The sequence below is a fragment of the Corvus moneduloides genome, chromosome 3 (genome assembly GCF_009650955.1).
Source record: "Corvus moneduloides isolate bCorMon1 chromosome 3, bCorMon1.pri, whole genome shotgun sequence".
Lineage (NCBI taxonomy): Eukaryota > Metazoa > Chordata > Aves > Passeriformes > Corvidae > Corvus > Corvus moneduloides.
Window position 1 is genome coordinate 38,383,376 of NC_045478.1, and position 14,346 is coordinate 38,397,721.

Sequence of the window (14,346 nt, forward strand, 5' to 3'; positions counted from 1 at the left end):
ATAGAATACACTGCAACCCAGGAAAATGTCTCATCTTCACTCTTCTATAGTGTCTTACATATGTCTTCAAGCTTTACTACCCCATTCTTTGTATGGGGAACCAAAGGTTTATTCAGCAGTCAATATGATTTTCTGCTTCTTTCTGCATTCCTTTCACAGTATTTCCTAACATTAGCCTTGCTTCTTGACTGCACATTGAACTAGTGTTTTCTTAAATCAGGACTAAGCAAGACATTTTCTTGAAGACTAGTACCTATTTCAGTGTTAGGATTTCCCCCTACCACACCTGCATGTTAGGCTTGCATTTTTTTCCCCTCATGAAAATAATTTTGGGGGGTTAATCAACATTTTAATTTTATCTGTTATGCTGTGTTGTGGACTGTTGGCATGGTTTTACTACCCTGCTTTTGTCAGCATATTTTGTCATGGTTCTCTGCTCTTTTCCAAATGTTTATAAAAGTCCTGGACATAGGCTGTCGCTGGTACAGATCCTAAAGAAACCCACTGAGAGTTTGTTTGGGGTTTTTTGTTCTTTTTCTATTAACTGATAATTTAATCTGTACAAGGATCTTCTTTTACTGCCAAGAGAGTTTGGCATCTTTAGGGATTGATGGACTTCTTTAGAAAATAAATTGGATCTCCTTTTTCAAATTACCACAGCTCCCTTGGATAAGTCCATTAAATGTATAATATGATTGATTTCCCCCCCCCCCCCCCCAAAAGTTATGCTTACTCTTCCACAAGATTTGCATTTCATTCCTTCTTTTAATTACTTATTATGCACCTAATAAAGACTTTGGATTTGTATGTAGTCCCTTAGAGTCCCACAGAGTAACTCCTTTACTAGTTTACTCTCAACTACCCTGCAGCCATTGTACAGTAAGGTACTTGTAAGAGAGAGGTTTAATTAATATTTATTGCCATTATATTTGAGTCTTTTAAGAACTTGCTCATGAGTTCAGTATTGGATGGGGGGACACAGGGCAATAAGTAAGATTGTGACCATGGACTTCAGGAGAGCTAACTTTAGCATCCTTAAGGAACTTCTTGTAAGAATCCTATGGGAACAGGTCCTGCAGGGAGGAGGGGTCCAGTAGAACTGGTTGATACTCAAGGATCACTTCTTCCAGGCTCAAAAATGATACATCCTGATGAGCAAGAAATCAGGCAGAGGGGGCAAGAAACATGCATGGATGAATAAAGAACTCTGGTCACTACTCAAGCATAAGCAGGAAATACACAGGAGATGGAAGCAGGGTTTGGCCACTTGAAGTGAATGTAGGGAGGTTGTCAGAGTAAATCGAAAGGAGACAAGGAAGGCCAAGGCCCATCTGGAATTAAATCTGGCCAAGGATGTCAAGAACAACAAGAAGGGGTTTTTCAGATACATAATTACAAAAAGTAAACAAAGGGTAATGTGGGCCTGTTCCTAAATAGAGGGAGGACCCTGGTAACAGGTGATGCAGAGAAGGCAGAATTACTGAATGCCTTCTTTGCATCAGTCTTCACTGAAAAGACCGGCCCTCAGGAATCTCTGATCCAAGAGCCAGTAGAGTGCCTCCCCAGCAAGTTTGCTGGTGACACAAAGCTGGAGGAGTGGCCAGTACCCCAGAGGGCTGTGCAGCCCTTCAGAAGGACCTTGACAGGCTGAAGAGAGGGGCAGAGAAGAACCTTCTGAAATTCAACAGAGGCAAATGCAGGGTCCTGCACTTGGGGAAGAATAGCCTTTTGAATTCCTTTATTTTCAAACTGTACAAGCTTCAGACATAGTGTGAGAAAAGTTTGTGTTTTCTGACCACACAGCGCAGCTGTTTGCTTCTGATTACAGACAAGGAAATGCAGGCTTGTCTGAACTGGGTTATTCTCTTGCTCTCCTAGTTTTGAGAATGGTCTGTTGCATGGGTTCCACCTAAATATGAGCAGGAAGTACTCACTACGTAAGATGTTAGGGAGACTATTCTCTTGAGTGCCACGTCATTAAAGTAATTGCCTTACTTCTGACTGCTTTGGACACAGCTCAGTTTTCTGATGAATTTAATGTAAGGATTCGGTAAGGATTCATGCACTAAGAAGTGCAAAAAAAGTAGGGGGTGGATATACAGTTCTTTGAAGCAGTGTTAAGAACAGCATACCTGTTATGGATTTCCTTGCTGATGAGTATTGCTGCATTACTACAAGATGTTCATACAGTACTATGATATAAAACAGCAAAATTTGTCTTGAACTGTACTGCAGAAACTACATGCATGCAGTAGATACAAATTTGAGCTGGTGTGCACATACAAGATCTTTTCATGTTGGAAATATTCTCCGTCCCCTTGATTTGTCACCAGCTTGGGTGACAAACATTGGCATTGCCATATCTGATCATAAAAGTTGGGAAGCCTGGCTTAAGTTACCAAATTCTGTGCAGAAAATAAAAGAGAATCTTCTCTTGGGAACTATTTAATGCTGAAACCTACAACTTGAGTTGTTTCTGAAGACAATGTATCTCTCTTCCTCTGCTAGTGAAACATAAGCGTTGTCGTTTGTGACTGTGCTTGTTCCCACAGTGCTAGTCTGTATGGAAGAATAGCCTGGAAATGAGTATTTGGATTCCTAATTAGCTGAGGAATGTGGTTTTTTCTTGTTCTTGACTGGCGACTCCAAAGATAATTTATTTGCTGCAACTGGATCATCTTTGGTTGTCATTTTTGGGCCTCCTCAGTGAACATCTGAATTTGATAGCATTATATATGACTCCCATCTGAGAGGTTTCTTGAGGAACTCCTTTTGAGTTTCCTGGGTCTGGATCAATCTACGTTAATTTAAGAGCACTCAGGCAATCTTCCACTCAAGCAGTTCAGTGCTGAAAGGACAGATCATTCCCCCAGCTCCTCGTGTCTTGTTGTTTCTTGCCTCTGTCCCTTGTCTTTACTCAGCAGGACACACAACAATTATGTGACTAGGTCTGGAACTTCCAGATTCTAATTCTGGTTCCTCAGCAGTATTCCTCTTACAGGTGTGCTCAGGAGCTGTAAACTACTTGCTTGTTCACATCAATTTTCTTCTTTTTCCACCTAAACCTGTTTCCTGTGTCTTTAAAGAATGTCTTATCAAATTTGGAGTTTTGTCTGTGTATCATTGTGGACATTTTAGACTTGAAAGATCACCCAAAATTACGTAATCTTATTGAGTCGTGAGGATAGCAAAGTACCAGTGTTCTCAAATAGTATTTCAGAGATACACTGGTGTCATTCTTTGCTGTGGAGCACAGCTCTACCAGTTTCCATCACCTCAAATACTGGGGACAACTAGTCAGTACTAAAGCAGAAAGAAGTCTGGAAAGGTATTATATGAAAATAAGGTCTCCTATCCACACCATTAAATTCAAGAAGACACTATTAGCTGTAATTGCTGACTAGGCTGGAAGTAAATGGTTCACCTGCTGTAGCACTCATCAGCTGTTTCCATACTGCTATTGGACACTGCATTGCATTTCATTTTTATGGTGACCTGCATGACTTCTTTTTTTCCTCAAGATTGCATATGATAGACAAGAAGCACTTGTATTTGGAGAGAGGAATTTTCCACATTTCTCCACTTCATTAATTGGTTACAGAAGGAAACCTTAGTAAGGTTGTCTTAATTTTCTCACATCATAGTGGGTCTTCTGTCTTACTGGCCTCCTCCTGAACTACCAGATAGCTTAATGTGAGATCAGGACTGATACTAATCTAGAATTGAAGCTGATCTGAATTAATGACAACTGAAAATTAAGTTTCCTGAAAGTTGAAGTGTTTGGGGTTATGCAATAGCCTATACAGTCTTAAAACACTGCACTTCCATCCTCAGTTTCTGTCAATGTGGCTTGTGCTCTTCAGCATGATCCTGCTTTTCCATCCTCGAGGTTATTATTTTCTTGTAGTGATGGTATAATCCTTCAAATGGTCACTGGTATCTCCTCAGTTGGTACTGAGGGTGAGTAGAGGAACTGTCTAGAGGAAAAGGATAACCCTACGAAAAGCCAGGCTGCTGCTGCTTTTTTGGTATCTAATTCTAATTATCCTTAGAGATTTAAACCTGGATGCTAAGAGTTAGGTTCTTGCATTTTTCATAAGTTTAAATGTAGTAGGGAGGCATCTAAAGAATATGTCACTGAAAAGAGGATCCAGATACAGCCATCATTATCCAGAGATTGTCAAGGTGGATAACAGGCAGAATTTAACAGCCAATGTGGAACTATTTTCAGTAATTAGAGCACCTGTCACCAGAAGCTGAGTGATACCAGCAGCCTCAGTTTTGAGAGGAGAAAAAAAAATAGTGTTTTCCTCCTGGGTATATTCAAAGCAGCCATCTGGAACTTCTTTTACCCTTTCTCCAGACACTATGCCACTACAGAAGCATCCAGGATTGATGCTGCATTCAGCAGAATTGTGCTGAGACGTTGTTTGCATGAAGGATTCTGAGTCCCAGCTCCTGGTAGATATGGAAAGCATCGAGTCAGTTCAGAGTCACCCATAGTGTGAATGCTTATGTAGACTAACACTTGAAGATGACTAAAGAGATGTCATGGTTCAACCCCAGCCAGCAGCCAAGCGCCACTCAGCCACTCACTCACTCCCCCACCTGCAGCATCAAGGAGACAATAGGAAGGGTAAAGGTAGAAAACTCAAAAGTTGAGATAGAGACAGTTCCATAGGGAAAGCAAAAGCCAGGCACACAAGCAAAGCAAGGAATGAATTCAGTGCTTCCCCTGGGCAGGCGGGTGTTCAGCCATCTCCAGGAGAGCAGGGCCCCATCACACCTAACGGTGACTTGGGAAGACAAACGCCATCACTGCAAACGTTGGCCCCATTCCTCCTTCTTCCCCTGCCTTCTATACTGAGCATGATGCCACATGGTCTGGAATGTCCCTTTGGTCAGTCTGGGTCACCTGTCCTGGCTGTGTCTCCTCCCAACCTCCCAAGCACGCCCAGGCTCCTCCCCAGCATGGCTGCACAAAAATCAGAGCAGGCCTTGGCTCTGTGTAAGCCCTGCTCAGCAATAACAAAAACATCTCCACATTATCATCACTGCGTTCAGCACAAATCCAAAACACAGCCCCCTACCAGCCACTGCGAAGAGAATTAACCCTACCCCAGCCAGACCCAGTACAGTAGTTTCCTGACTAGCAACTGAAGTTCTTTGAGATGGTTTGTCCGTGTGTATATTCACCTCCTGGCTTCATCCTCCTTGGCCAAAGCAAGGTTGATAAGATGTAAAGGTCTGTGGTAGATAAATCTGTGCCTACCCTACATCTGATGAAGGGTCTGGTAGTAGGATTATGAGTGCTTTGTAAGGCACATACTCTTTGTGCTCTTCAAGTCTTCTAGTCAGCTAAAACGTGGCATTAATGTGGACTGTCTTCCACAGAGAACCTGTTACTGCTTGGAGCTTATTCCTGCACTTGTGTGCTGCTAATCTATGGATTATGTTTTCTCTGGTTTAATCCATGTATGGTATGAGCAATACCTGTAATAAAAGTTCACAGTCCTTCTTGTGAACTTGGCATGGAATTACTTGGTAGTAGGACCTGACATGCCAGCTGTTGATCTCAAGGGGATAACAGGGAAACTGTCTGAAAAGGTTAGATCCCAGTCTGTCCAAATTAATTTGCTAGCCTTAGTAGATTGTAGTACCACCTGTCAGATGTTATCTGCACATCTTTATTTTCTCTCATATTCTGTAATTTCATATGAATTTTGCACATGCCTTGCACAAACATGTTTATGAATTTTAATGGCTGAGGGAGCATTGCACAAAAATGACATTTAGTAATTTTTCCAAGAGTCATTCCCATTAAATATGTCAAGTTTTATGCTCATAGGGGTTAAGTGACTTGTTCTAGATGAGCACTTGTGTCTCAAAGCATTTTTATGAATTACAATTGTTATGGTAAACTAACAATTTGTCCACAATAACTTTTGAAATGGGTATTGCATGATAAAATATATTTATAAAATATTCAAAAACAAACAAAATCTCCCTCAATAACCTCAGAATCTTATCCTTAAGACTGTTCCCCACCATAAACTTAGTCCTGTAACTTCAGTGCTGGGTTTTGTCTTAAAATGTCAGCTATAGTTCAGTTACAAAATAAATGTAATTTAAATTCATGTTTTGAATGAGCTTTCAGATGATAAACGTAATGGTTATTGTCACTGGGATTAGAATAAAGGCTTAAGAGCTAATTTGTAGCTCTAACCCTGAGGTCTTCCTGTGTCTTGTTGAGAAGATAACAGAAAATGTGCTGATGCTTATGCAAGGTAGGCTGGCTGAAGCAGTAAACACCAAAGGAAGGGGATTACTGAGAACTAGCAGATAGAACATAGTGTTTACAATATTAAATGCAGCAATTACAGTAATAAATCAGAGTGAAACATCTTGGGTTACCAGTATATCTTAAAGTCTAAGGTCTTCCTGTATCTTGTTACAGAAATAAGGTAAAATGTTCCGATGTTATTCCACGCAGACTATCCAGGACTAAATGTGAGCAAAGGATTATTGGTACCTGGTGGAGGAAGAGCAAGGCTAGACTATTGAATGTGGTTAGTCACAGGGTCATTTGTGGGTTGGCAGGAGTAGGAACGTTTTTTATAATGCATGGGTAATGACATTAAAGGAACATTTATGTGCTGCTAAGAATGTCCCCTAATAAATACAAAAAATGTTTACTGTCTACCAATTGTCGGTTAGTGTGCTCTGGTTTTCCTTTGTTCCTACATAAATACAAATCTGGTCATAGCTTCATCATCATGAGGAGAGGAAGAAGGAGCTCATTTGATTTGAATATTCTTACACATCAGTTAGCCATTGCTGATCATGTGTAACAAGGTACAAGGATATGTATGAATAAACAACTGAGAAGTTGGTTGAAATGATAATTCAACCATAAATCTGAAAATGCGTGAAAGATAATGATGGGGTCTAACAGTCCCAGTTTCTGGAAAAGGCAGTATTTTTTGCCCTAAAGTCTTGTGCACTCAAGTGGTAAAGAAAATGGTTGACCTGATTGATTTCAAGATGGACTTTTAGTAATGTTCCGTATAAGCAGCTAGAAGAAGGAGAAATCATGAAATAAAGACAGTAGTGAATCAAACTAAATGGGATAGGAAGACACAAAAAATAAAATGAGATGAGCTTTTTTCTTCCATCAAACCTCATGTTTCATATTCTAATAGTTCAGATATTAGAGAGAGAATTCATTTTTTACATGTTGAAAGTACTTACTTCATCAAGACGAATCAGGACTTGAAAAGTCAAGAAAATATAAATTAAGTGAATGGGCAGCATGATTCAGGTGAAATTCAGGACAAGTAAATTGAAAGGAATATAATGAAAGTTCCTACCAGGATGTGTCAGAAAGTGAGCACTGCAGATGACCACAAGGTTTTGGGAAGGGGTGATGAAAATACTCAAAACTGGAAAAAATCACATTTAGAAAGGATCAAGATTTTACTCTTAACACTGAAAGCATATAATGTATCTGCTGGTTTTCACAAAAGTAACAAAAAACAGTAGAAAAAGTCTGCTGTTTTTAAAAGATGTGAGAATGTATTATTAAAGTGAGGGTAATTGAAAACCAAATTATTTTTTAATGCAGTATATATCTATCTTGTGGAAACAGGGAGGTGTTAATGTCAAAAGGATTAAACAAAATTGATTGTCTATGTGTCTAGTTTTTATAACTGACTTTAAATATTCTGTAGGTAGTACTAAACCTCATGCTTCAAAGCTGAAACAATTTTGATCTTGAAGATCTGGATGAGACCTGAGATATATATTTAAGAATCAGAACATTAATCCATGTTCCTCCTTTTTGTAGGATTCTTATGCCTTCCAATGAGGCACCTAGAGTTGGGTGCTTAGTGTAGACTACACAGTTTAACTCTGGTGGGAGCATATCTGAAAAATACAGTTCAATACCCATCTCTTTTGAGTTTTAGACTATGCACAGTCAAATGTATACAAGATAAGCCTCTTTTTTCAAATAAGGAAACTTATTTGGTTGAAGAACTTTAAAGTGTTTGACTGTATACTATGTGTGTATAATATGAAACATTTCACACCAATAAAAACAGGTTCAGAAACTTCTGTTCTTGTCACATAAATCTTTTAATAGCAAGATCTTTAAAAGGCAACTGTTAGCGAAGGCATAGCGCAAGTGTTCAAAGGATGTGAGAGCAGTGGCTTTGTGTTGTCTTTCTGTAGAACTATAATTAAATGGTATCTAAATATTTTAATATTTATATGGTCTCTCAGTCTGTTTCGTGTGCAGCTGTTTTGCCAAGAAATTAGAATTAATTAAAACCTGCAAGTACATAAAAGGTCTGTGACAGGGAGCTTTTATGATAAAGAAGTACAGTTCACCAAGAAGCTTTTCCTCATCTTTGCTTCATATCTTTTGTATCTATTTTGATTTGTGTAAATTTTAGGAGTCAACCATGACTGAGTAAATGCCATCTGTTAGCTCTGTAACATGCATATAATGTTTTGGCTTTTTTTTTTTTGAAGTGAATGAATTTTTAGTATCAGAAGGCCCTGTCCTGCTGGATATGCGTATTAAGCACCTAATGAAAGCAAAGGAATTAACACAAGCTACTGCCCTGGCAAAACTCTGCTCTGACCATCCAGAAATCAGTGCAAAAGGCAATTTCAAACAAACCTACCTGGTCTGTCTTTGTTCAGGATCACCAAATGAAAAGCTAATGGAAGAAGTAAGTAAATAATGAAGAATTTTTTTCTTAGACTTTTTTCTTTAATGATAGTAAAGTCACTAATCATAAGCTGGTGTTCTGTAAAAGAGGTTTTTCTTTTAAAATATGATCTAAAATATTTTTGGTATTCTTTTTTTTCTTTTCATTCAAGTTACTTTTAAGCTGAGTAGTAATGACTCAAAACACTGATGAAAGTGTCTTACTAGGTCATTAGTGGGCATTTTCTGGCTGTGCCACAACTTTGTGTTTGATTTTGTGTGAAGTATTTTAAAACTCTGCCTCAGATCTCATTAGTAAAGTGAAGTTAATTATTTTCCCATTCTTATTACTTTAACTATATTGCTTTTCATGCATACCTAGTACATAGAACGAGGCCCTTTAGATGCCACTTGCAGTTCAAAGAATAAATGTAACTTAACCCAAATGCCTGGGTGCAACTGAAGGTGAAATCAGGTATTTGATCTGGTTTGTAATATAAAATCCTTCTAATTTAAATACAGAAGTCAAAGAGGAGATGGCAGCTTTGCTCTTTTGTATTCTTTCAGGTGGCATCTTAATTTCTCATCCCACTCCAGAGTTTTAGCTGAGCTTTTTTCCTTCTTGAAGGAAAACTAACTGCAAATGTCACTTCTCTTGTCTGCCTGTGTCTCTCTGCTGTCTTTTTGTTGCTGTCATCTTTTTATGTTAAATATTAAGCCTATTGCAATTGAACCTAAACGGTAAGAGCTGTGCACTGGTTAGAGTTGGAAAAGTTTCCTACCCTAGGTGTAGACTAAATTCTAAGATGACAGCTTCTCACCAAGGATGTTCTTCAGATACTCAGTAGAATTGGATCAGTCTTGGTTTCCCAGCTCTGGCTGCCGCAGACCCTGTCAGAACAGGCTCAGGAGGGGCTGACAGGGCTGTGCAATCTTATCTTTGTTTGCTGGAGACATACAATGGAACTTGGAATTTATGACCCTGCAGATAGGCTTCCTTCATTACTCAGCCCCCACACAGAATGGGCTCATTCAATGAATGAACCGTGAATCCCCTGGACAAAAGGAATGGGTTAGGCTTGTTTCTTTGGATGCCATAACGTACAGGTAAGTTCAGACTGGGTTATCAGAGAGAACCTAATTCAGGTATTTCTGAGCTTCAGATTGCTTAGATTTGCAGCTTCAGCTGCAGCACTCTTTGCAGTATTGCTAACCATTTTGGAAAGATGATGTGTTACCAAGAGAAGGCAGGTAAGTTTTAGCATGTCAAGGTGGACTTAGGAACTGAGGAGGACAGTCATTTTGTAGTGTGAGAACAGTAAGAAAATAGAGGAAAAAAAGAAGTATATTATTGGCGTGGAAATTTTTATATCCATTCAGAATAGGCAGGAAAGTAACATTTGAGCTCATTTTCAGCTTGGATTAGTCTAATAGTTTCCTTCAATAATATGAAGAATTCAGACCTGCAGTATGTGAAATGCTAGACTGACAAACTTGATGGCTGGACTTACACAAACCTTTGCTGGAAACAGGGTCCATTAGGAAGTGGGAGAGGCTGGAAAAGCTTTTTATGGAAAAAAAGTTCCCTTTAAGCTTTTAATTGATAGTCCTTGTCTGAGATGGGGCACTGAGCAAAGGAGAACTTCAGTCTAAATTGCTATTACAGTTACACTGTTCCACGTTTGAGAAGTATAGTTTTCTTTAGAAGATGACTTTGAGGCTATTAAACCTCAAATGACATTCAGTGAAAGGCTGTTGGTATATTTACAAAGTGTCAATTTAGAGGTGTAAAAATAAGTAGTTGTGCTATTCAGAATTGTAGTTTGATCGCTGGAGACCGTGGTGCCCAACCCAGCTGTGCTGCCGCCTCACCCGGAGTGCCAGACCAGCTGGGTGTTTGGGTGAGCACTTCTGTCTCTTGCTTTGGGTGGTCTTGTGATTCTTCAAGAGAGACTTCCAACAGTGCTGTTGTCATAGTCAAGCTATTCTTCAACTGCTGGTGTCAAAGAATAAGTACCAGCATGTCCTGCCAGATGCACTAATTGATGTAATCAAACCAGTCTGCTGAGAATCAAAGTAGACAGTAGTAGTTACAGCAAGTGCAGTGATTCAGTACAGCTGTCTAGGAGTACTGGGCAACTGATTTTTCCTTTGATTTGCCACAAAACTAAGTACTTCCATTGGTACTTGAACAAATAAATTCTGTTGTACAGACTGTAGTGTTCTTCTAGAACAGCATTCAGGTGACCTGCTTCTTACTGTACAGCTTTCCTTTTCTTCATATCTTCCATTTTTTAAAAAGTACTAGAACATTCATGTTAAACCTCAGATTCATTAAGCACCCAGCTTGTTGTATTAAAGCAGTAGTAACATCAGTGACAAGAAAACTGAATTAAAATTCCAGGTAATTTTCTTTTTTGTGTTAAGCTGTAATTTAAAGTTGTAAGTCTGCATATCACTATTATCATATGTATGTGATATATATGAATAATTAATGTACTATAAAATTCTTAGGTGACTGGGACACTAGATACAAATAAGTCATATGTCGAAGAAACAAGTTTATATTCACTTTAATAAAACAGTCTGGTGGCATAATGAGTTTTGATGCTGCCTAGAAATGTACTGATTTGCTTTCAAGCTCATCTCTATCCAACTGTTAAATTAAAGTTCTGAATTGTTGTCTTCTTGCAAAGGCTAATGTGACTGTATGTCTGAAAATGAAACCACTTTCTTAGTCTGGTTCTGCTTCTCTTTCTTCCCTTCTAGATTGCAGAAGTAGATTGCAAAGATGCTCTAGAAATGATCTGTAACCTTGAATCTGATGGAGATGAAAAAAGTGCTCTGATCCTGTGTGCAGCATTTCTGTCTCGCCAGCTGCAGCAAGGGGAGATGTACTGTGCCTGGTGAGTTTGAATCTCATCTGAGAACAAAAACTTAGTCTGGGGAAGATACATAAGCCGTAAGTTAACTTTCTTTAGCTGATAAAATCTGTGAGCTAAACAGAAAGGAGATAAGACTCTTGGAAAGCTAAAAATGAAAAGAAGTGGATTTTGCAAGATAAGCATCCATTACATGAATTTGAAGGTTGTTTGTATGATGAGGTAAATACCAATAGCTGGTCAATAATTTTTCTGTAGAAATAAGAAATTTAATATCTGCAGGCAACTGGTCAGCATTATGTCAGCATTTAATGTATAAGTACTGTTCCTTCTGTCCTGGAATAACACAGTGTTTCTTTTTCTAACAAACTTATAAAGGAAGCAGCTCTTTACTACTACTACTATAACCACAGTAATAAGGTAGATGAAGATACTGTTTAGGGCTTGCTTTCATTAATGTGGGAACAAATAACTGGTCTTTGTTGGCAGATATTTGAGCTGTTAGGGTTTGAATTTCCTTCTGCTAACTAGCAAACCTGTACAATTCCTGAAGAATTTGCTTTGTGCATCTCTGTTTTATGTGCAGCAGCAGGAGAAAACTGGTAATGCAGGATTTTGCTTTAAGAGATTCTGCTAAAGTTTTGGGGGTTACAGCATTCCACAAGGTACTAGTACTCTTGGTTATTCTCACCTAAGGACGAATGAACAAGTGAGATAATGTAGATACTGTGATACTGTTTGGCTTTGGGGGTTAATTTCTCACTAAATAACAGTCATATTCAGCTCTTAAAGCAGAGCAGCTTTAGAAAAAGTGGTATCTACCACAGAGAAAAGCCAATTTTCTATAGCTGTTAGTAATTACTAAGAGTTCAGAAGTGTACAGTTCCAGTCTGTGAATAGTAAACTACTGTGCAAGACTTTCTTTTTTCCAAGACCGCATTGTGAGTAAATATGTAGCATAAATTGTGATAATACTGGTTTTATTCTGAACTGTCCTTCTGGAATTGAGTCATTGTCATAATTTTGAAATTTAGATACTTAATAGTGTGGGTATTTTAATAAAAGCTTTTCTCTCTAAGATAAGGTGTGAATAAATTTCAGATTTTTTCCTCTCCCAAAGACAAAATGGAAACTGTTCTTAGCCTTGCATTTCTTATGATCAGATTAGTGGTTGCATTGATGGCCCTGAAATATTGTTCTCTTGTTCTAGGGAACTGACTCTTTTCTGGAGTAAACTGCAGCAAAGGGTAGAGCCTTCTATTCAAGTGTATCTAGAGAGATGTCGTCAACTTTCTGTGTTAACTAAGACTGTTTATCACATTTTCTTCTTGATTAAAGTTATTAATTCAGAGGTAAGGATACTCCTGAAAGAATATTTTTGGCACTTTTAATGGAAATGTAATCAGGAAAATTTATGAAAGCTTCTTCGACATCCTGTCTTTCTGTGTAGCATCAGTTTTGGGGCAATCCTGACTGGTTTTAGGAAAGGCGATAGCAACTTCCTTCTTGCAGGTACATTATTAGTTGATTCATTTTGAATCATTAAAACTTTGGTTCCTTTGGAAAAAAAGAGTGGGGTTAAACAGAAAAGCTGGATGCCACAACTGAGATGAAGAAAACACTAAAGGTGAGGTTATAACCTCTAGGTTTGCCCATGTCCTCTAAATGTGGTATTTTCTGTAAGCAGGCCCTAACATTCCTCGCCATTATTTTCCATATTTCGAAAATTACAGAAAATTGAGAGGATAGGCTTATGAAGAAAGGAAATGAAAGGTGTATATTAATATAAAAGAAAAGGAAAATTACAGGAAGTTTAGAAAATAAAAAAGAAACTATACCAAAAAAAACCCAAAATAACAACCCAAAACCTTTTGAATTGCCACTTAGGAATGCAGTTTATTTTGATAAATGAAATACTTGTCATTTGTGGGCTTAGATCCAATGTTGTTTAAAACCCTGCTCATCTCTCCCAGCTAACCTTGTCATCTAGTTTTCTTAGTTTCTTTAGTAGTCGCAATATTTAATACTGATAGCTAAATTGAGCTCTTACGAAGATTTCTGTAAGTTGGGATATTCATTCTAAGCATAAAAATTCCTGTTTTCCTTTTTCAATGTTCTTGTATGGCTCATCATGGGCTTCTAAATTTAAAGATTCTTCCCCACTCCAATCCCCCCCGAAAGACCTGAAATAGGATTGGAATTAAGAGAGGGGGAGGAAAATAACTTTCACAGAGTCTTGTGACATTAAGATCTCTGCCTGCTCCATGCCATATTGATTTTTCTCCAGTGAGCATTTGATTATGTAATTGTTGGCAGAAATTGGAGACCATGCAGGTAGTAGACTTGTACATTCATAAATTTGCTGGACTTTATTCTCATGTATGCCGCAGCCTCTCTTGTGCATCCCTGGCAGCACAAAGAGCTTGTAAGGTGGATGTAAATGTAAATGGTGTTGCCTTAGGGTATGAATGAGTAAAGACCACATGACCTTTAGAACATTCAAATGATGGAACATTTAACGAAACTTAACTATACTTACTGCTTTCAGTTGGACTGAAGCCGTGTGTTCAGTTGACGTCAGTTGACTTTGAGGTGACATGTTTTTAAATAATAACCTTTTACCTTAACTGATCTCCGAATTACAGATCTTTCTGAAGATCACGTTTTTCTTTAACTGCAGCAATTTTTACTGTTTGAAATCTACCCAGTGTTAAGCTGATGTTTCATAGGAGCTCATCTCAAATACCT

The 14,346-nt window shown here is 38.4% G+C and overlaps 1 protein-coding gene across 1 annotated transcript in view; it reads left to right on the plus strand.

Annotated features, from left to right (window-relative positions):
* The window catches only part of ZNF292 (zinc finger protein 292), a 53,323-nt gene that overhangs the window by 30,637 nt on the left and 8,340 nt on the right, over positions 1 to 14,346 (plus strand). Inside the window, 3 exon segments of the mRNA XM_032105003.1 lie at positions 8,536 to 8,738; positions 11,486 to 11,622; positions 12,809 to 12,950. Of these exon segments, the coding sequence (XP_031960894.1) occupies positions 8,536 to 8,738; positions 11,486 to 11,622; positions 12,809 to 12,950 (482 nt within the window).